The sequence below is a fragment of the Haliotis rufescens genome, unplaced genomic scaffold (assembly GCF_023055435.1).
Source record: "Haliotis rufescens isolate VD_foot unplaced genomic scaffold, xgHalRufe1.0.p SCAF_19, whole genome shotgun sequence".
NCBI lineage: Eukaryota > Metazoa > Mollusca > Gastropoda > Lepetellida > Haliotidae > Haliotis > Haliotis rufescens.
This window is the reverse complement of record NW_025963879.1, coordinates 3,130,257-3,155,155: the sequence shown is the minus strand read 5'-3', so window position 1 is coordinate 3,155,155 and position 24,899 is coordinate 3,130,257. Positions and strand designations below refer to the sequence as shown.

General features: G+C 43.4%; 1 protein-coding gene across 1 annotated transcript in view; it reads right to left on the bottom strand.

The window, feature by feature from the left end:
• Window positions 1-235: 235 nt before the first annotated feature.
• Window positions 236-24,899, bottom strand: part of LOC124121459 (ubiquitin carboxyl-terminal hydrolase CYLD-like) — a 45,890-nt gene continuing 21,226 nt past the window's right edge. The window contains exons 7-14 of the mRNA XM_046484460.2: window positions 23,071-23,335; window positions 22,005-22,096; window positions 21,295-21,361; window positions 14,610-14,730; window positions 13,727-13,835; window positions 8,419-8,534; window positions 7,577-7,808; window positions 236-5,151 (exon numbers count right to left, since the gene is read on the bottom strand). Of these exons, the coding sequence (XP_046340416.2) occupies window positions 4,961-5,151; window positions 7,577-7,808; window positions 8,419-8,534; window positions 13,727-13,835; window positions 14,610-14,730; window positions 21,295-21,361; window positions 22,005-22,096; window positions 23,071-23,335 (1,193 nt within the window). The 3' untranslated portion in view covers window positions 236-4,960. The remainder of the gene's footprint in view (window positions 5,152-7,576; window positions 7,809-8,418; window positions 8,535-13,726; window positions 13,836-14,609; window positions 14,731-21,294; window positions 21,362-22,004; window positions 22,097-23,070; window positions 23,336-24,899) is intronic.

Sequence of the window (24,899 nt, the reverse complement as noted above, 5' to 3'; positions counted from 1 at the left end):
ATGCTGTGTCTTGCCAATTATCATGTACATAATACAGTCAAACACAGTTGTGTCAAACTTTTATGTTTTGGACTTATGGTTATCTCGAAGTAAAACTTGGTCCCTGTGTATTCCTTCTTTATTCACCATTTTTTGTTGTGTCGAACCTCGATAACTCGAATTATTTACATGGGTCCCTTCAACTATGACACAACAGTGGCTTACTGTAGTTGACACAAAAAACGGAACACTCTAGTAGTAATCATGGAACTTTTATCATATTTTTACAAAGTTTTTCACTGCAGTGACAAATAAATAAGCAAATAATATCACTAATAATACACATTTGAATATTTGTTTGCTAATAACATTCTGATGGAATTTACACGCTCATGTCATTGCCATTCCACATCTGGACAAACATTTCTACTCAATGTAATCAATTGTCTTTAAACCCAATTTGAAGGATGGCACATCTCTTGCATGTAGTAAATGATCCTTGAATTCAACCTGTCACAGGAGCAATGTGACATGTTTGACCAAAAACAAATGGTAGCCAGACAAGTAAAGTACTCCCCTCATGACAACTGTTTCCTCGTGCCAAGGCAGCTACATCTAAGACTCAACCAATGGATCAAACATTCTCCACACTTCTGTCAGACAAAGGCCAGTACAGATACACCAAGCCTTTACTTCAGAACCCGATGTTTATATCTTGTTAGTCTTGTTTATGCAACATCACATTTCACAGGTCACATAGACATTTGAAGTCTTGTGAATCTTTTTCATATTCTGTTTTTTGGATACAGCATTTTGTCTCCTGTTGTTCTCAGGGTAACTTGTGACCACAGCGATTACTTGTCCTTTTTTGTGTGAGCACAGTGTGAACTCTCTGACATTTCCGCTCACTATTCAAGGTAACAGGAACATTAATTTTTCACAATTCCATTATAGACTCTGTATCACACAAAGACATGCCTGACCTAACAAATAAACTAGTTGTCATGGTTCTGTTTATGTCAGACCGCCTCCGTGGTCTAATGGTAGAGCGTCGGCCCAGAGAGAGGAAGGTCCGAGGTTCGATCCCCGACCATGTCATACCAAAAGACGTTAAAAGATGGTACTTGTTGTTACCCTGTCTGGCGCTCAGCATTAAGCGGCTAAAACAAGGACTGGTTGGCTCGGAGTCAGTATACTGTGTCTGAGTGGGGTGTTCATGTTAAACTGCAGCATGGTATCTCAGTGAGCTAGCACTATAAATCGGCATCAGTCCGGCCTAGTACAAGCAGACACACACACACATACACGGCACTATATAAGTGCAACGAGGACGCGACGTTAAACCCCATTTCACCTCACCTCTCCTGTTGATGTCAACACATTTGATGTACTCAGCATACACTACCCATGGAGCAAGCTGAACTGTTAAACACTTGAATTTGTTTCTTTGCTGCTTTACGCCACACTCGGCAATATTCCATCTTTATGACAGTAGCCTGGACCAGACAAACCAGTGACCGATATTATGAGCAACAATCCACACAGTCATCGAGTCAGAGCACTATCCACATGGATGCCTATATTGACAAGCACAGGTTGCAGGTGACTAGTTCCAACAATGGAATCCCCCTTAGGTTGACCGCTTGAAGGGAGCTCCAGGTTCTGTCAAAGTTCTACACTGTAACCCTGCTAGTCTCAACCACATTAGTCAGGAAAACAAAACCCCACTTTACATACAAATAACATTTGTTTAACTGGCTTATGTTACGGAGAATGGAACCAAGGATATTAACAAGGTTTCATTGTTTTGTGTTACTTTGTTGTTTAACGCCACACTAGGCAATATTCCAGCTATATGACGGCAGTCTTTAAATAATCAAATCTGGACCAGACAATCCAGTGATTTACATCATGAGCACCTATCCACACAATTGGGATACGATGACATGCATCAACCAAGTCAGCGAGCCTGACCACCCGATCCCTTTACATCTTACGTACATTACTGTCGCAAGGGATGTTCCTCAGCACTCTCAAAGTATCTGTACACCGATGTCTGACAAGGCCTTACAACTATTCATTGGTCTTCACCAACCCTGGGTAGAGGTTCTTTCCATGATGTAATTGCTTTTCCTTGTTCAACTTGAATTATGAGACGGTCTGGAGCCTCCATGTGGGTTCTGCTTCTTGCTCCATACCAACCACATGGGAAGATTATGCATAACCTTTCAATCACTTAAAATAGTTGACCTCAGAACAGCACAGCATGTAAACCACATGGACATGTAACACTGCCATTGTGAACAGTCCAACAATGTGACTGCTGATTCAGCTACAAAAACCCATGCACACATTTCTGGATCAAAAGAACTTTCTTCACCGAAACTACAGTCTGTTTGCTGCAAAATCGTCCCTATGAAATGCAAAATAGATTTAAATCTGAAAGCAAGAATTTGTCTTAAAAGGCATGAAAGTTATTGATTTGTCCATACCAACTAATAACCATAATTTCAGACACTGTCTCGAAGTGTAGAAAAAGTTGTTTAACAAACTCTCATGTAGTTGTTGGGGGTTTAATGCCTGCACATTTTTGCACATGTGCATTTGAGCGATTCTCAAAGTTTATAAGGGATTCAGTCTACTTGATGTTCAGAACAGCATATCCATTGTGCAAGATATCACCTACTGATTATGTAACACCTATTAAAAGAAGAGGTTGAAAGGTAAATTTCCTTGTAGGCCAAACATTTAATGTTAATCTTCATTTTATTTCTCAAAATGGATAATATATGGAATAATGTATTGAGCACTCACAGACTAACAGTCCCTCTTTTCTGAATGCTGCAAGTGCTGGTTCATTGGTTCAGGTAGTACCCCAGTCATTAACCTGAGACAGATTTTCCATATCAAAGTAGATGGATGGTTATTCCCTCGGCCAAGAAGTTCCTTCAGTATCCATGGTTGAGAAATGACTGGACAATCATGAAAGCCATGTGATTGTATTCTCACTGCTGAAGGCTATACATGGTCTTCTCCAGGGGTTGAGTGAACAAAGCAGCAGACATACACCTGGCTGGGAGGGCTGGACTCTGCTTGGCACTATGTCAAACTCCTCCTCAACATTCGACACAATACATACGCACATACAACATTATACATTACCACACTAAGCTGGCCACAAGGAAACATGTGGAGAGTTGAGAAATATTCAACAGTAAACTTTACAACCTAAAAATTCAAAACTGACAATCAAACACTCTGTTAGATTGGAGACAAAAAGTGCCATTTTCAAATGCCACTACTGTCAAGATGCAGAGAATTTCGGTTTGGTGATAACTCATGTAGGGGACTACAAGACTACAATGTTCTTCCAGTTTCAAATGGTGATCGGGTGGCCACAATGACTCCTGTTGTGTGCGGTATATATATACAGGTGCTGATTCTGACCTCCTGTATCCCACCACCATACCTCATGCCATCACGATACTTTTTCACCACATTCAGCAATGCTCGGGTGGCCTGTACCGGCATCGTTACTTGCTCCTTAACCTTTCATTAACCTGTTTCATGTCTTAACAAAACTGGGGAGGTGGGGTAGCCTTGTGGTTAAAGCCCAGGTTCGATTCCCAACATGAGTGCAATGTGTGACGCCCATTTCTGATGTCCCCGCAGTGATTTTGCTGGAATATTGCTAAAAGTGGCGCAAAACCATACTCACTCACTCTTAAAATAGCTGTACTTTCACTTTCTACACAACCTATATACAGTAATTGTTAACATAGGAAAATGAAATATAGCACTCAATTTGATGCAAACAATTATACACTCACGGATATCTGTTGCAGGTTTAACAACATAGGTATATAGAACAAGATCACTAAATGAACAAGATCACTGCAAGAACTGTATGTCGTCACCATCGTCACATCAGGCCAAACAAGTCAGTTGTATGTATCTCCTGTAAACATTGTGAAGTATCCAATACGTTCACTCGAAGCAACACCAAACCATCTCAACCATATATTTTACTGGTACTTGTACTTGAGCTTTGAAACAAGCCTCCCTACACTGCAAGCAATATTTAGACAATATACGTACACTGTTAGACACACATACACGATATATATACATATACATCAACAGCAAATCAAGTTATATACATATCCAGTGCTAGAAATACACAGCGTGGCACTATATAATAACAAAAAATCTATTGAGTGTAACTATTATTAACTTCTCACAAGCTCTAACTATGGCTGTTATGAAGTAACAGTGTGATACAACCGGCACATGCTGTGATGTCAGTATCAGGTCATGCGGTCATGTAACGATGCAGCACCACATGTTATTTAACGCCGCGCTCAGCAATATTGCAGCTATATGACGGCGGTCTGTAAATAATCATGTCCGGACCATTGATCTACACAATTGGGATACAATGACATGCATCCACCAAGTCACTGAGCCAGACCACCTGATCCATTTTGTCGCCTCTTACAACAAGCATACGTTGCTGGGGACCCATATCCTCACCTGGAAAAGCCCTGGGTACCATACACATATCTGTATCTTGTAGGAAATAGATCTTGTAGAAATCATAGATGGATTCATTAATGAGTACTGATTTGATACAGTACAGACCCTCAACATGACAATTAAGTGTCGCCAAGTTTCACGTACTGCTTCATGCTGTTACTATCAATGCAGGCATCATATCACAACAAAGAATGTGTTTATAGCCTCCTGTACAGCACGGTTCACACAGAGATAACAACTAACTGGTTTGCTTTTCAGTGAAAAAACGTTTCATGCATGTGTAGCATATGAATTGTTATTCTTCATCTAGCCATCCCCACATCACTCCATCCTGTTGGGGCATCTCATGGCCAATCACACGGTCATGAATGCCAGTGACACAAAATGGTTGCCAAGGGCCCATTTGGACATGGTAGGTTAATTTCCAGATAACCAAGTGCATCCATCATTTGAACATGGCGACCTCCGAGCTCTGGTACATGCACATGTAGGCATCACACAGTAGGCGACGAATGGACTCGGGAAGCTGCTTGTCATCGTCAATCTTATGGATCTTATCCCAGTTCCCTTCCGACAGCCATCCTGACAATTCAGGGACGACCTTCACCTCTGGGATGTTGTATCCTTTTTGTTCACCTGAAAGAGTTATTTGTTTATTGTTTTACCCTGCACTCAGCAATATACAACAATATCCCAGCAACATGTAAATAATATGAATCTGGGCCTGCCAAACCCGTGACTGTAAGAACAATGTCCCATGCTAGGCACAGAGCCTGACCACCCACCTCAGCCTCTTATGCCAAGAGTGCTTAATATTGCTGAAATAACAGCAAATAAGTGTCATTTGAAATACATGCATTTACACCAGGTGCACACCAGACATTACGTTTATTCTTCCATAAACATAAATAATCCTGAAGTCAATTCTCATAAATATATGTCAACAATACCTTCACAGACAGCTTATTTAATCAATAACATACAAAAATGAAGACAACAATTCAAAATTAGTGACATCATTAATCACACAATAATGCAACACATGCCCTGCCCATTCTATTATCAGCCAATCAGGAAACAGTAGTCCATTAGTGGGTGCAGCCTAATATTTTATCAGGTAATCATTCTGCTTGGTTAGCCTGCAATATATTCATAAAACCAGACTTGCTCACTCCTTACACCCTAGCCACTATTAAACTCTGGTCCAACCAGTCTTACCCATTCTATCTGCCACTGAATCTAAGCTGGTCCAACCAGTCTTACCCATTCTATCTGCCATTGAATCTAAGCTTGTCCAACCCGTCTTACTCATTCTATCTGCCATTGAATCTAAGCTGGTCCAACCAGTCTTACTCATTCTATCTGCCATTGAATCTAAGCTTGTCCAACCCGTCTTACCCATTCTATCTGCCATTGAATCTAAGCTGGTCCAACCCGTCTTACTCATTCTATCTGCCATTGAATCTAAGCTTGTCCAACCAGTCTTACCCATTCTATCTGCCATTGAATCTAAGCTGGTCCAACCTGTCTTACTCATTCTATCTGCCATTGAATCTAAGCTGGTCCAACCCGTCTTACTCATTCTATCTGCCATTGAATCTAAGCTGGTCCAACCAGTCTTACCCATTCTATCTGCCATTGAATCTAAGCTTGTCCAACCCGTCTTACTCATTCTATCTGCCATTGAATCTAAGCTTGTCCAACCCGTCTTACTCATTCTATCTGCCATTGAATCTAAGCTTGTCCAACCCGTCTTACTCATTCTATCTGCCATTGAATCTAAGCTTGTCCAACCAGTCTTACCCATTCTATCTGCCATTGAATCTAAGCTGGTCCAACCAGTCTTACCCATTCTATCTGCCATTGAATCTAAGCTGGTCCAACCAGTCTTACCCATTCTATCTGCCATTGAATCTAAGCTGGTCCAACCCGTCTTACCCATTCTATCTGCCATTGAATCTAAGCTGGTCCAACCAGTCTTACTCATTCTATCTGCCATTGAATCTAAGCTTGTCCAACCAGTCTTACCCATTCTATCTGCCATTGAATCTAAGCTGGTCCAACCCGTCTTACCCATTCTATCTGCCATTGAATCTAAGCTGGTCCAACCAGTCTTACCCATTCTATCTGCCATTGAATCTTAGCTTGTCCAACCAGTCTTACCCATTCTATCTGCCATTGAATCTAAGCTGGTCCAACCTGTCTTACTCATTCTATCTGCCATTGAATCTAAGCTGGTCCAACCCGTCTTACTCATTCTATCTGCCATTGAATCTAAGCTTGTCCAACCAGTCTTACCCATTCTATCTGCCATTGAATCTAAGCTTGTCCAACCCGTCTTACTCATTCTATCTGCCATTGAATCTAAGCTTGTCCAACCAGTCTTACTCATTCTATCTGCCATTGAATCTAAGCTTGTCCAACCCGTCTTACTCATTCTATCTGCCATTGAATCTAAGCTTGTCCAACCAGTCTTACGCATTCTATCTGCCATTGAATCTAAGCTGGTCCAACCAGTCTTACCCATTCTATCTGCCATTGAATCTAAGCTAGTTCAACCAGTCTTACCCATTCTATCTGCCATTGAATCTAAGCTGGTCCAACCAGTCTTACCCATTCTATCTGCCATTGAATCTAAGCTGGTCCAACCCGTCTTACCCATTCTATCTGCCATTGAATCTAAGCTGGTCCAACCAGTCTTACCCATTCTATCTGCCATTGAATCTAAGCTGGTCCAACCAGTCACCCATTCTATCTGCCATTGAATCTAAGCTGGTCCAACCAGTCTTACCCATTCTATCTGCCATTGAATCTAAGCTAGTTCAACCAGTCTTACTCATTCTATCTGCCATTGAATCTAAGCTGGTCCAACCCGTCTTACCCATTCTATCTGCCATTGAATCTAAGCTGGTCCAACCCGTCTTACCCATTCTATCTGCCATTGAATCTAAGCTGGTCCAACCCGTCTTACCCATTCTATCTGCCATTGAATCTAAGCTTGTCCAACCAGTCTTACCCATTCTATCTGCCATTGAATCTAAGCTAGTCCAACCAGTCTTACCCATTCTATCTGCCATTGAATCAAAGAAGACCCATTGGGCTTCATCCCCGGTGCCACACTTGACGAAGGAGACATAATGACTGGTCTGTATACACACAACAGCGAACAGCTCCATCTTCTCTCTGTGGGAACTGAGATCCACATCAGTGCAGGAGGAGAGGTGCTTCTGTAGACTCTCAGACACCTTGATGGGGGTCGGCACGTGGCCCTTTCGTGTCTTGTGCTGATGGCTCTGTGGAGAGGAGAAAAAGCTTTTATAAGCCTACTGTTAACAGTAGTTCTTGTTGCTTAACACTGTTCACAACGATATTCCAGCAATATGAAGGTGGCCTGTAAATAAATGCGTCCGGTTTAGACAAACCAGTGATTGCTATGAACAATGTTCCATGTTGTCAGGGTAGAATGGCATGCTGTCAACCAGTCACTGATTCTGACCACACAACCCAGTTAGTTGCCTCTTACCACCAGAATCATTTTTCTGGGACTAATTCTAAACCAGAATTACGATAAACAGAGTATGACTGATGTTCAAGGGATCAATCATACCATAACGGAGTATGGCTGATCCACTACACTAAATATTGGCAATCATAAATTTAAAAAATCATGTAAATAAATGTCTATAATACATAGTAAGTCACTGCAGTATATATGTTACTTTAACATAAACCATTCACTGTAATTGAATGCATTATCTTCCAGTAGGCTTCAACAAGCAAAGGGAGATAACTAAGACACAAATCCCTCGCTGGTGATTTGAGGGAGATAGCTGAGTTTTTCCAAGGAATCGATCTGTCCTGATTTCCCTTACATTACAGAACATGAAAGATGAAAAAACTTACCTTTAAACAACAGTTTTGACAGAAGGCTGTTGCACTCAACATTGTTTTCTGTAGCTGGTAGCAGTCCTTACACTCTTGCGTGGCCAGGTTGCCGCAGACAATGCACTCCCGGGCTCCTGCAACACAGACTCATTGCTGAGAAATACAGGGACCAACTTGCAAACACATCAACCCTCCGGGCATCTGCAACACAGACTCATTGCTGAGAAATACAGGGACCAACTCGCAAACACATCAACCCTCCGGGCTCCTGCAACACAGACTCATTGCTGAGAAATACAGGGACCAACTTGCAAACACATCAACCCTCCGGGCTCCTGCAACACAGACTCATTGCTGAGAAACATAGGGACCAACTTGCAAACACATCAACCCTCCGGGCTCCTGCAACACAGACTCATTGCTGAGAAATACAGGGACCAACTTGCAAACACATCAACCCTCCGGGCATCTGCAACACAGACTCATTGCTGAGAAATACAGGGACCAACTTGCAAACACATCAACCCTCCGGGCTCCTGCAACACAGACTCATTGCTGAGAAATACAGGGACCAACTTGCAAACACATCAACCCTCCGGGCTCCTGCAACACAGACTCATTGCTGAGAAATACAGGGACCAAATCGCAAACACATCAACCCTCCGGGCTCCTGCAACACAGACTCATTGCTGAGAAATACAGGGACCAACTTGCAAACACATCAACCCTCCGGGCTCCTGCAACACAGACTCATTGCTGAGAAATACAGGGACCAACTTGCAAACACATCAACCCTCCGGGCTCCTGCAACACAGACTCATTGCTGAGAAATACAGGGACCAACTTGCAAACACATCAACCCTCCGGGCTCCTGCAACACAGACTCATTGCTGAGAAATACAGGGACCAACTTGCAAACACATCAACCCTCCCGGCATCTGCAACACAGACTCATTGCTGAGAAATACAGGGACCAACTTGCAAACACATCAACCCTCCGGGCTCCTGCAACACAGACTCATTGCTGAGAAATACAGGGACCAACTTGCAAACACATCAACCCTCCGGGCTCCTGCAACACAGACTCATTGCTGAGAAATACAGGGACCAACTTGCAAACACATCAACCCTCCGGGCTCCTGCAACACAGACTCATTGCTGAGAAATACAGGGACCAACTTGCAAACACATCAACCCTCCCGGCATCTGCAACACAGACTCATTGCTGAGAAATACAGGGACCAACTCGCAAACACATCAACCCTCCGGGCTCCTGCAACACAGACTCATTGCTGAGAAATACAGGGACCAACTTGCAAACACATCAACCCTCCCGGCATCTGCAACACAGACTCATTGCTGAGAAATACAGGGACCAACTTGCAAACACATCAACCCTCCGGGCTCCTGCAACACAGACTCATTGCTGAGAAATACAGGGACCAACTTGCAAACACATCAACCCTCCGGGCATCTGCAACACAGACTCATTGCTGAGAAATACAGGGACCAACTTGCAAACACATCAACCCTCCCGGCATCTGCAACACAGACTCATTGCTGAGAAATACAGGGACCAACTTGCAAACACATCAACCCTCTGGGCTCCTGCAACAGACTCATTGCTGAGAAATACAGGGACCAACTTGCAAACACATCAACCCTCCGGGCTCCTGCAACACAGACTCATTGCTGAGAAATACAGGGACCAACTTGCAAACACATCAACCCTCCAGGTTCCTGCAACACAGACTCATTGCTGAGAAATACAGGGACCAACTTGCAAACACATCAACCCACCGGGTTCCCTGCAACACAGACTCATTGCTGAGAAATACAGGGACCAACTTGCAAACACATCAACCCACCGGGCTCCTGCAACACAGACTCATTGCTGAGAAATACAGGGACCAACTTGCAAACACATCAACCCTCCGGGCTCCTGCAACACAGACTCATTGCTGAGAAATACAGGGACCAACTTGCAAACACATCAACCCTCCCGGCATCTGCAACACACTCATTGCTGAGAAATACAGGGACCAACTTGCAAACACATCAACCCTCCGGGCTCCTGCAACACAGACTCATTGCTGAGAAATACAGGGACCAACTTGCAAACACATCAACCCTCCGGGCTCCTGCAACACAGACTCATTGCTGAGAAATACAGGGACCAACTTGCAAACACATCAACCGTCCCGGCATCTGCAACACAGACTCATTGCTGAGAAATACAGGGACCAACTCGCAAACACATCAACCCTCCGGGCTCCTGCAACACAGACTCATTGCTGAGAAATACAGGGACCAACTTGCAAACACATCAACCCTCCCGGCATCTGCAACACAGACTCATTGCTGAGAAATACAGGGACCAACTTGCAAACACATCAACCCTCCGGGCTCCTGCAACACAGACTCATTGCTGAGAAATACAGGGACCAACTTGCAAACACATCAACCCTCCGGGCATCTGCAACACAGACTCATTGCTGAGAAATACAGGGACCAACTTGCAAACACATCAACCCTCCCGGCATCTGCAACACAGACTCATTGCTGAGAAATACAGGGACCAACTTGCAAACACATCAACCCTCTGGGCTCCTGCAACACAGACTCATTGCTGAGAAATACAGGGACCAACTTGCAAACACATCAACCCTCCGGGCTCCTGCAACACAGACTCATTGCTGAGAAATACAGGGACCAACTTGCAAACACATCAACCCTCCAGGTTCCTGCAACACAGACTCATTGCTGAGAAATACAGGGACCAACTTGCAAACACATCAACCCACCGGGTTCCCTGCAACACAGACTCATTGCTGAGAAATACAGGGACCAACTTGCAAACACATCAACCCACCGGGCTCCTGCAACACAGACTCATTGCTGAGAAATACAGGGACCAACTTGCAAACACATCAACCGTCCCGGCATCTGCAACACAGACTCATTGCTGAGAAATACAGGGACCAACTTGCAAACACATCAACCCTCCCGGCATCTGCAACACAGACTCATTGCTGAGAAATACAGGGACCAACTTGCAAACACATCAACCCTCTGGGCTCCTGCAACACAGACTCATTGCTGAGAAATACAGGGACCAACTTGCAAACACATCAACCCTCCGGGCTCCTGCAACACAGACTCATTGCTGAGAAATACAGGGACCAACTTGCAAACACATCAACCCTCCAGGTTCCTGCAACACAGACTCATTGCTGAGAAATACAGGGACCAACTTGCAAACACATCAACCCTCCCGGCATCTGCAACACACTCATTGCTGAAAAATACAGGGACCAACTTGCAAACACATCAACCCTCCGGGCTCCTGCAACACAGACTCATTGCTGAGAAATACAGGGACCAACTTGCAAACACATCAACCCTCCGGGCTCCTGCAACACAGACTCATTGCTGAGAAATACAGGGACCAACTTGCAAACACATCAACCCTCCGGGCTCCTGCAACACAGACTCATTGCTGAGAAATACAGGGACCAACTTGCAAACACATCAACCCTCCCGGCATCTGCAACACAGACTCATTGCTGAGAAATACAGGGACCAACTCGCAAACACATCAACCCACCGGGTTCCCTGCAACACAGACTCATTGCTGAGAAATACAGGGACCAACTTGCAAACACATCAACCCACCGGGCTCCTGCAACACAGACTCATTGCTGAGAAATACAGGGACCAACTTGCAAACACATCAACCGTCCCGGCATCTGCAACACAGACTCATTGCTGAGAAATACAGGGACCAACTTGCAAACACATCAACCCTCCCGGCATCTGCAACACAGACTCATTGCTGAGAAATACAGGGACCAACTTGCAAACACATCAACCCTCCGGGCATCTGCAACACAGACTCATTGCTGAGAAATACAGGGACCAACTTGCAAACACATCAACCCTCCGGGCTCCTGCAACACAGACTCATTGCTGAGAAATACAGGGACCAACTTGCAAACACATCAACCCAGCGGGTTCCTGCAACACAGACTCATTGCTGAGAAATACAGGGACCAACTTGCAAACACATCAACCCTCCGGGCTCCTGCAACACAGACTCGTTGCTGAGAAATACAGGGACCAACTTGCAAACACATCAACCCTTCCGGCATCTGCAACACAGACTCATTGCTGAGAAATACAGGGACCAACTTGCAACCACATCAACCCTCCGGGCTCCTGCAACACAGACTCATTGCTGAGAAATACAGGGACCAACTTGCAAACACATCAACCTTCCCGGCATCTGCAACACAGACTCATTGCTGAGAAATACAGGGACCAACTTGCAAACACATCAACCCTCCGGGCTCCTGCAACACAGACTCATTGCTGAGAAATACAGGGACCAACTTGCAAACACATCAACTCTCCGGGCTCCTGCAACACAGACTCATTGCTGAGAAATTCAGGGACCAACTTGCAAACACATCAACCCTCCGGGCTCCTGCAACACAGACTCATTGCTGAGAAATACAGGGACCAACTTGCAAACACATCAACCCTCCGGGCTCCTGCAACACAGACTCATAGCTGAGAAATACAGGGACCAACTTGCAAACACATCAACCCTCCGGGTTCCTGCAACACAGACTCATTGCTGAGAAATACAGGGACCAACTTGAAAACACATTAACCCTCCGGGCTCCTGCAACTTGGGACTGGGCCCCTGGGTCATAATACAATGTAATGGTAGGGGACTATCACTTTCACACTCTATTATGCATTTTGCTAAAATGTAAGATATCAATCATATTTTGACAATCAAATATTTTGTCCACACACTCCAGTCTTTTCAGATATCCATTTCTTGCCAAACCTGGCACACTGATTAATTGCACTTCTGCTACATCATTATTTATCAAGATGCTGTGAGTATAGTTCAAGGGAGGCAACTCACAACACTTGATACACAAGAAACTTTCACTATATATCAAAGACTAGAATCCTCGATTATCCACGGTAATACATCCCCATTCTATCATGATAAATAACCTCGATCCATTTGCCACCATAGCTTTGTTCCGAAAGTAAAGTCACCATTTCCATCTGTAAATTATCACAGAATTCTCTCCCATGAGAGAACTTTGATAGGACAACTTTTCTTTAGCATCATGCCATTCATACTGGGCGCTAAATGAAGCTATGGTAATGAATGGGTCAAGGGCGACAGCACTGGATATAATACACTGCATACTCAAGGATGAGACACAGGATGCTAACAGAATATCACATTTGTCCATTATACTCACTCCCAAAGTATGAAATGTTTGAAATCCATACATACCTTCTTCCAGGATGTCTGTGATGTCCAGTTCCAAGCTGGGAATAATCCGGCGGAACATCTTGTAGTCTTTCCCGAACCTTGGCATTTGGATGATGAAGCATGACGGCACCTGCCACACAAACTTCAGATCCTCTGAACATGTCAAACACTTGCTTATAGTGTCCCACTGACAACTAATACATTCTTACATCTTGCATATAATTCTCATTAAACTCTTGGTAAAATACAATGCTGTGATTCATGTTCAACCATGAACTAGATGCACCAGTAAATTAGATTGTAGTTATTTGTTTCACATCTGAACTGTCAGAGGGTAAAAAAAATGAGAGAAAAAATTCATCCAGGCTTGTTAGAAAGTCAATATCTTAGGAAGATAAAGGAACATAATTTCGACAAAACCTTTGTATTGAGGACTAGAGACAGAACTTTCAGATTTAACAAGCATTGAATAATCTACTACTGACTGATATTGCATCATACAAATGTTTATGCCAGCAAACAAAGGTAAGTGTCCGGATTGACATTTGACACTAATGCAGCCTGGACAGACAGGGAATCTCAGCACGTCCTAGCTAAGTCACGTTCAACATCACATGCTAAGGTTCATATATGGTTGTTTCTGATAACTTGAGAAACTCACTGGTCCGTATGATGATGATGTCCTACAACTCTAAGTACCGGTATCACTAAATTCTACTAGTCCTATAGATACCTTAACTAAGAGATCAGGGCCCAGGGCCCAGTGCCACAAAACAATCTTCGTGCTACAACTGTCATAAGCTGTGTTAAAGTACGGGAATTACGATCGCGTTAACGCTAAGATCCCTTTGTGGAACAGGACCCTGAAAGGTAGGCAGTGACTAGTAACTCCAGTATCGCCCACCTCCTTCAACTTGACGTTACTCTGGTGGAAGGAAAGCTCCACCAACTTCTGGGTGGTGGGAAGCAGTAACATGTCATCCTTCTCCATGAACAGCTGGTAAAAGTTGGTCTTCTCCCCCGAGCTGCAACAGATGGGAAGGGGTGAGACACTGCAGTCAGAACACTCGCTACACCAAGTGATGTTTCATACGCAGAACGGATCCAGATATCCTCTAACACACAGTAGCTACACTGCTACAACCAGACACCCTCAATGTTACACAGTAGCTACACTGCTACAACCAGACACCCTCAATGTTACACAGTAGCTACACTGCTACAACCAGACACCCTCAATGTTACACAGTAGCTACACTGCTACAACCAGACATCCTCAATGTTACACAGTAGCTACACTGCTACAACCAGACACCCTCAATGTTACACCATAGCTACAATGCTACAACCAAACACCCTCAATGTTACACAGTAGCTACACTGCTACAACCAGACACCCTCAATGTTACACAGTAGCTACACTGCTACAACCAGACATCCTCAATGTTACACAGTAGCTACACTGCTACAACCAGACACCCTCAATGTTACACAGTAGCTACACTGCTACAACCAGACACCCTCAATGTTACACAGCAGCTACACTGCTACAACCAGACATCCTCAATGTTACACAGTAGCTACACTGCTACAACCAAACACCCTCAATGTTACACAGTAGCTACACTGCTACAACCAGACACCCTCAATGTTACACCATAGCTACACTGCTACAACCAAACACCCTCAATGTTACACAGTAGCTACACTGCTACAACCAGACACCCTCAATGTTACACAGTAGCTACACTGCTACAACCAGACATCCTCAATGTTACACAGTAGCTACACTGCTACAACCAGACACCCTCAATGTTACACAGTAGCTACACTGCTACAACCAGACACCCTCAATGTTACACAGTAGCTACACTGCTACAACCAGACATCCTCAATGTTACACCATAGCTACACTGCTACAACCAAACACCCTCAATGTTACACAGTAGCTACACTGCTACAACCAGACACCCTCAATGTTACACCATAGCTACACTGCTACAACCAAACACCCTCAATGTTACACAGTAGCTACACTGCTACAACCAGACACCCTCAATGTTACACAGTAGCTACACTGCTACAACCAGACACCCTCAATGTTACACAGTAGCTACACTGCTACCACCAGACATCCTCAATGTTACACAGTAGCTTCACTGCTACAACCAGACACCCTCAATGTTACACAGTAGCTACACTGCTACAACCAGACACCCTCAATGTTACACAGTAGCTACACTGCTACAACCAAACACCCTCAATGTTACACAGTAGCTACACTGCTACAACCAAACACCCTCAATGTTACACAGTAGCTACACTGCTACAACCAGACAACCTCAATGTTACACAGTAGCTACACTGCTACAACCAGACACCCTCAATGTTACACCATAGCTACACTGCTACAACCAAACACCCTCAATGTTACACAGTAGCTACACTGCTACAACCAGACACCCTCAATGTTACACCATAGCTACACTGCTACAACCAAACACCCTCAATGTTACACAGTAGCTACACTGCTACAACCAGACACCCTCAATGTTACACAGTAGCTACACTGCTACAACCAGACATCCTCAATGTTACACAGTAGCTACACTGCTACAACCAGACACCCTCAATGTTACACAGTATCTACACTGCTACAACCAGACATCCTCAATGTTACACAGTAGCTACACTTCTACAACCAAACATCCTCAATGTTACACAGTAGCTACACTGCTACAACCAGACACCCTCAATGTTACACAGTAGCTACACTGCTACAACCAAACACCCTCAATGTTACACAGTAGCTACACTGCTACAACCAGACACCCTCAATGTTACACCATAGCTACACTGCTACAACCAAACACCCTCAATGTTACACAGTAGCTACACTGCTACAACCAGACACCCTCAATGTTACACAGTAGCTACACTGCTACAACCAGACACCCTCAATGTTACACAGTAGCTACACTGCTACCACCAGACATCCTCAATGTTACACAGTAGCTTCACTGCTACAACCAGACACCCTCAATGTTACACAGTAGCTACACTGCTACAACCAGACACCCTCAATGTTACACAGTAGCTACACTGCTACAACCAAACACCCTCAATGTTACACAGTAGCTACACTGCTACAACCAAACACCCTCAATGTTACACAGTAGCTACACTGCTACAACCAGACACCCTCAATGTTACACAGTAGCTACACTGCTACAACCAGACACCCTCAATGTTACACCATAGCTACACTGCTACAACCAAACACCCTCAATGTTACACAGTAGCTACACTGCTACAACCAGACACCCTCAATGTTACACCATAGCTACACTGCTACAACCAAACACCCTCAATGTTACACAGTAGCTACACTGCTACAACCAGACACCCTCAATGTTACACAGTAGCTACACTGCTACAACCAGACATCCTCAATGTTACACAGTAGCTACACTGCTACAACCAGACACCCTCAATGTTACACAGTATCTACACTGCTACAACCAGACATCCTCAATGTTACACAGTAGCTACACTTCTACAACCAAACATCCTCAATGTTACACAGTAGCTACACTGCTACAACCAGACACCCTCAATGTTACACAGTAGCTACACTGCTACAACCAGACACCCTCAATGTTACACAGTAGCTACACTGCTACAACCAGACATCCTCAATGTTACACAGTAGCTACACTGCTACAACCAGACATCCTCAATGTTACAAAGTAGCTACACTGCTACAACCAGACACCCTCAATGTTACACAGTAGCTACACTGCTACAACCAGACACCCTCAATGTTACACCATAGCTACACTGCTACAACCAAACACCCTCAATGTTACACAGTAGCTACACTGCTACAACCAGACACCCTCAATGTTACACAGTAGCTACACTGCTACAACCAAACACCCTCAATGTTACACAGTAGCTACACTGCTACAACCAGACATCCTCAATGTTACACAGTAGCTACACTGCTACAACCAGACAACCTCAATGTTACACAGTAGCTACACTGCTACAACCAGACATCCTCAATGTTACACAGTAGCTACACTGCTACAACCAGACACCCTCAATGTTACACAGTAGCTACACTGCTACAACCAGACACCCTCAATGTTACACCGTAGCTACACTGCTACAACCAAACACCCTCAATGTTACACAGTATCTACACTGCTACAACCAGACACCCTCAATGTTACACCATAGCTACACTGCTACAACCAAACACCCTCAATGTTACACAGTAGCTACACTGCTACAACCAGACACCCTCAATGTTACACAGTAGCTACACTGCTACAACCAGACACCCTCAATGTTACACCATAGCTACACTGCTACAACCAAACACCCTCAATGTTACACAGTAGCTACACTGCTACAACCAGACACCCTCAATGTTACACCATAGCTACACTGCTACAACCAAACACCCTCAATGTTACACAGTAGCTACACTGCTACAACCAGACACCCTCAATGTTACACAGTAGCTACACTGCTACAACCAGACATCCTCAATGTTACACAGTAGCTACACTGCTACAACCAGACACCCTCAATGTTACACAGTATCTACACTGCTACAACCAGACATCCTCAATGTTACACAGTAGCTACACTGCTACAACCAAACACCCTCAATGTTACACAGTAGCTACACTGCTACAACCAGACACCCTCAATGTTACACCATAGCTACACTGCTACAACCAAACACCCTCAATGTTACACAGTAGCTACACTGCTACAACCAAACACCCTCAATGTTACACAGTAGCTACACTGCTACAACCAGACACCCTCAATGTTACACAGTAGCTACACTGCTACCACCAGACATCCTCAATGTTACACAGTAGCTTCACTGCTACAACCAGACACCCTCAATGTTACACAGTAGCTACACTGCTACAACCAGACACCCTCAATGTTACACAGTAGCTACACTGCTACAACCAAACACCCTCAATGTTACACAGTAGCTACACTGCTACAACCAAACACCCTCAATGTTACACAGTAGCTACACTGCTACAACCAGACACCCTCAATGTTACACAGTAGCTACACTGCTACAACCAGACACCCTCAATGTTACACCATAGCTACACTGCTACAACCAAACACCCTCAATGTTACACAGTAGCTACACTGCTACAACCAGACACCCTCAATGTTACACCATAGCTACACTGCTACAACCAAACACCCTCAATGTTACACAGTAGCTACACTGCTACAACCAGACACCCTCAATGTTACACAGTAGCTACACTGCTACAACCAGACATCCTCAATGTTACACAGTAGCTACACTGCTACAACCAGACACCCTCAATGTTACACAGTATCTACACTGCTACAACCAGACATCCTCAATGTTACACAGTAGCTACACTTCTACAACCAAACATCCTCAATGTTACACAGTAGCTACACTGCTACAACCAGACACCCTCAATGTTACACAGTAGCTACACTGCTACAACCAGACATCCTCAATGTTACACAGTAGCTACACTGCTACAACCAGACACCCTCAATGTTACACAGTATCTACACTGCTACAACCAGACATCCTCAATGTTACACAGTAGCTACACTTCTACAACCAAACATCCTCAATGTTACACAGTAGCTACACTGCTACAACCAGACACCCTCAATGTTACACAGTAGCTACACTGCTACAACCAGACATCCTCAATGTTACACAGTAGCTACACTGCTACAACCAGACATCCTCAATGTTACAAAGTAGCTACACTGCTACAACCAGACACCCTCAATGTTACACAGTAGCTACACTGCTACAACCAGACACCCTCAATGTTACACCATAGCTACACTGCTACAACCAAACACCCTCAATGTTACACAGTAGCTACACTGCTACAACCAGACACCCTCAATGTTACACAGTAGCTACACTGCTACAACCAAACACCCTCAATGTTACACAGTAGCTACACTGCTACAACCAGACATCCTCAATGTTACACAGTAGCTACACTGCTACAACCAGACAACCTCAATGTTACACAGTAGCTACACTGCTACAACCAGACATCCTCAATGTTGCACAGTAGCTACACTGCTACAACCAGACACCCTCAATGTTACACAGTAGCTACACTGCTACAACCAGACACCCTCAATGTTACACCGTAGCTACACTGCTACAACCAAACACCCTCAATGTTACACAGTATCTACACTGCTACAACCAGACACCCTCAATGTTACACCATAGCTACACTGCTACAACCAAACACCCTCAATGTTACACAGTAGCTACACTGCTACAACCAGACACCCTCAATGTTACACAGTAGCTACACTGCTACAACCAGACACCCTCAATGTTACACCATAGCTACACTGCTACAACCAAACACCCTCAATGTTACACAGTAGCTACACTGCTACAACCAGACACCCTCAATGTTACACCATAGCTACACTGCTACAACCAAACACCCTCAATGTTACACAGTAGCTACACTGCTACAACCAGACACCCTCAATGTTACACAGTAGCTACACTGCTACAACCAGACATCCTCAATGTTACACAGTAGCTACACTGCTACAACCAGACACCCTCAATGTTACACAGTATCTACACTGCTACAACCAGACATCCTCAATGTTACACAGTAGCTACACTTCTACAACCAAACATCCTCAATGTTACACAGTAGCTACACTGCTACAACCAGACACCCTCAATGTTACACAGTAGCTACACTGCTACAACCAGACACCCTCAATGTTACACAGTAGCTACACTGGTACAACCAGACATCCTCAATGTTACACAGTAGCTACACTGCTACAACCAGACATCCTCAATGTTACAAAGTAGCTACACTGCTACAACCAGACACCCTCAATGTTACACAGTAGCTACACTGCTACAACCAGACACCCTCAATGTTACACCATAGCTACACTGCTACAACCAAACACCCTCAATGTTACACAGTAGCTACACTGCTACAACCAGACACCCTCAATGTTACACAGTAGCTACACTGCTACAACCAAACACCCTCAATGTTACACAGTAGCTACACTGCTACAACCAGACATCCTCAATGTTACACAGTAGCTACACTGCTACAACCAGACAACCTCAATGTTACACAGTAGCTACACTGCTACAACCAGACATCCTCAATGTTACACAGTAGCTACACTGCTACAACCAGACACCCTCAATGTTACACAGTAGCTACACTGCTACAACCAGACACCCTCAATGTTACACCGTAGCTACACTGCTACAACCAGACACCCTCAATGTTACACAGTATCTACACTGCTACAACCAGACACCCTCAATGTTACACCATAGCTACACTGCTACAACCAAACACCCTCAATGTTACACAGTAGCTACACTGCTACAACCAGACACCCTCAATGTTACACAGTAGCTACACTGCTACAACCAGACACCCTCAATGTTACACCATAGCTACACTGCTACAACCAAACACCCTCAATGTTACAAGTAGCTACACTGCTACCACCAGACCCACCTGAGATGCAGCAATGGATCAGCCCTCATTATCTGTCCTAGTAAGGTGCTCAGAAACTCTTCCGGATCTGCAACACCCACATGGGAAACAGTTATAGCTTAGTGCAGATTATGAGTTGAGTCCAATGTTTAGAGTGTGATCTGAATTAAGGAAACAATGATAATAGTCTTTTAACAAAGTATGAAGCTGTATATGCTCAACGGATGCTACAGCTGAAACAGTATACTTTACTCTCACATGCAGGGGGCACTGAAATGTGAAACACAGCTACTTCATAAGCCAACTTTAGGTGGACACTTCTAAAGAAAATACTACAATAGTCCTACTCTAGAAATTCAGGTTTCATCTATATTAAACGTTTCACTCAACTAATCATATTTCTGATTACTGCTTCTGTCTTAGTAATTTCTGATACACTTTTAACAGCCTCTGATACAGCTGAAACACGGCCGAGTGTAAAACAACAACCAAAGATCTTAGGCCATTTGTAAGACAGTGTTGACATTTGCTCCCAGTATTCTATTCATGTCGTGAGAATAAAAAGTAACTTGGTTGGTCACAATGTGTCCCCTGGATGACTGCGTCACCCCACCCTGATTGTTGCTCCAGCCACCGGATTGCCTGTTCCAGAGTAAACTAGTTACAGGCAACCCAAGACATTGTTTATACAATTACAAACAGCATTTGTTTGTTCATTCATTTGTTCTGACCTTTCTCTTCTCCCATCATGCCAGGTATCTTCCCAAGTTTATCCAAAAACTTCCGCAAGGCCATCACTTTGTCAGCTCTCACATAATGGAGTCTATAATAAACAACCGTCAATACATTAACATCATCACTTTGTCAGCTCTCACATAATGGAGTCTATAATAAACAACTGTCAATACATTAACATCATCACTCTGTCAACTCTCACATAATGTAGTCTATAACAAACAACTGTCAATACATTAACATCATCACTTTGTCAGCTCTCACATAATGGAGTCTATAACAAACAACTGTCAATACATTAACATCATCACTTTGTCAGCTCTCACATAATGGAGTCTATAACAAACAACTGTCAATACATTAACATCATCACTTTGTCAGCTCTCACATAATGGAGTCTATAACAAACAACCGTCAATACATTAACATCATCACTTTGTCAGCTCTCACATAATGGAGTCTATAACAAACAACTGTCAATACATTAACATCATCACTTTGTCAGCTCTCACATAATGGAGTCTATAATAAACAACTGTCAATACATTAACATCATCACCAGTCAGCTCTCACATAATGGAGTCTATAACAAACAACCGTCAATACATTAACATCATCACTTTGTCAGCTCTCACATAATGGAGTCTATAACAAACAACTGTCAATACATTAACATTATCACTTTGTCAGCTTTCACATAATGGAGTCTATAACAAACAACCGTCAATACATTAACATCATCACCTAGTCGGCTCTCACATAATGGGAGTAAGTGACTCTGGGATTCAAACACATGATTGTAGGTTTGTCTGAAACACCTAAGGGACGCAGCTCTGTACAGCGATCTGTGGAGCCTTTGCCCACTCGGTCACACATGTCCCTACTTTACATACTGCAGCCTGCAACACAGTCAACTGAAGTCCGAACAGCAAACATTACAGTCAACTCCTCACAAATGAGACACAGGTCAGTCCTCACTGACACCAACCTGCATTTGAAGACCTGTCCCTCTACAATTACCACCATGGCTTGTTACAAGCTACAATCACATGTGAGACTTACTTTCTCAATGGGTTCACAATTCCTTCCTTGAGTACTTTCTGCACATCAGCATATGCCTCCAAGTCCCCTGGTGTTGGTGGTCGATATAACACAGAATCAAACACAGTTGTGAAAGAAAACATTGCAAATAAAGTTGCATCCAAATAGCATGAATTATGATGTCCTTGTATTCCCTTGTTTTTACCAATCAGTTTTCTCACAGTCTCTAGTGACGATGGTGGTGATACATCACCAGATATGTCGGGGGTCTCTAATATTCCAAAAGCTGAAAATGAAACATAAATAAATTATTGTACAAAGAGGATGTTTTTCATCTCAGTTTAATGGCACCTCAAACTTTACAGCAGCTGTCCCAGGTTAACGGTTCACACATATTTGAATACTGGCACAGCTAACAGACACAATGTCACACAGCTAGTTGAGGCAAGTCATTGGATTTGGACAGACAGGCTGGTCACAGCTGACAACTTATTATCAAGGAGTCAATGCACTTGCTATCCATGCTGTGCCATTTTCACCACCCAATCCACAATTTCACACTTAACACAGGCTCCAACAAAGCTATTCTAAAGTGATATGCCCTCAGCAGACATAACCTAATTCATCCTACTTTTGCAGTAGTGTTCCTGTTTACTGGTTATAACCATTTTTTACAGGTCAAATTAGGCTTGGAAGTATATTTTTCGAATGAAGTCAGCTTGTTTGTTACTATTTATTGTGCAAGGAAATATCATTACACTTTGCTTCGGGGTCAAATCTATAGCTGTAGCGACTTAGTCTTGAACCAAGTGAATATTCAAAAAAGAATGAGAGAAAATTGTGACTGAACTTTTAGTGAATGACGTGAAGATCTAACTAAGTTACTTTGAAGTTGACATCTTAGAATTTGCCAGCTATAAACGAAATGAATGAAAACGAGGAAATTTGCATACATTTTTTGATTTGCTGAAAGTTGGAACACACAAAAATTAGGGGGGACTGGTAATGTTTAGAGTTGCCAGTCCACTTGTCATTGACTATCTTAAACATACAGTTTGTTTATACACAATTTAAAACGTTTCTCCTTTCTGACTAAAATAGGAATCTTGTGGCAACAATTCGGAGATAAACATACTGTGTTTTTACTGTAGAGCTAGGTTACCTGTAGATTTTACTGTGCTAAATTGAATTTGGAACTGAACGCGCAGCATGAGGTTTTAAATGTTAAATTTAGCGCGGTTAAATCTGCAGGTAACCTAGCTCTACATTGAAAACACAGTATGTTTATCTCCATTCTACCATGACTAAATAAAACGCTCTTTGGTGTTAGCAAATATACTGAGTGAAGCGGCATGGGTTGAGTCCAGTGTTTTGAGTGGGTTATCAATCTGAATTACGGAATCACGGAACAAAATATGGTGCTGTATATACTCAAGCAGTTTGTTTACAACCTAATACTTCACTCGAACATATGACAGGCATAGACAGCATATATAAGCACAGCAACTTGGTAAGCTAACATGAGGTGGGCATCCCTAAAGAAAACAAAGCAAGCTTTGCAAGGCTTTCGCTCTACATCGCGCGTCACCATTATTACGTCATGTCACTCATTGTGACGCAAAAGATATGACGTCACAGTCGTGTATAGAAAAGCTCCAAAATTCCAAGCTCTCTGTTGTCTTCAAAATGTAAAAAACATTCCCTTTGTAGATTTCTATCGTGTTTTCTGCACGAAATGTATTGCCACACATCCTTTGAATATTGTAGTAACCGCATCGGTGCATTTTGTAACATGTAATTGTAGATATAATTACTTAAATATGCCTACCGACAATGACTGAAAAAAGTAC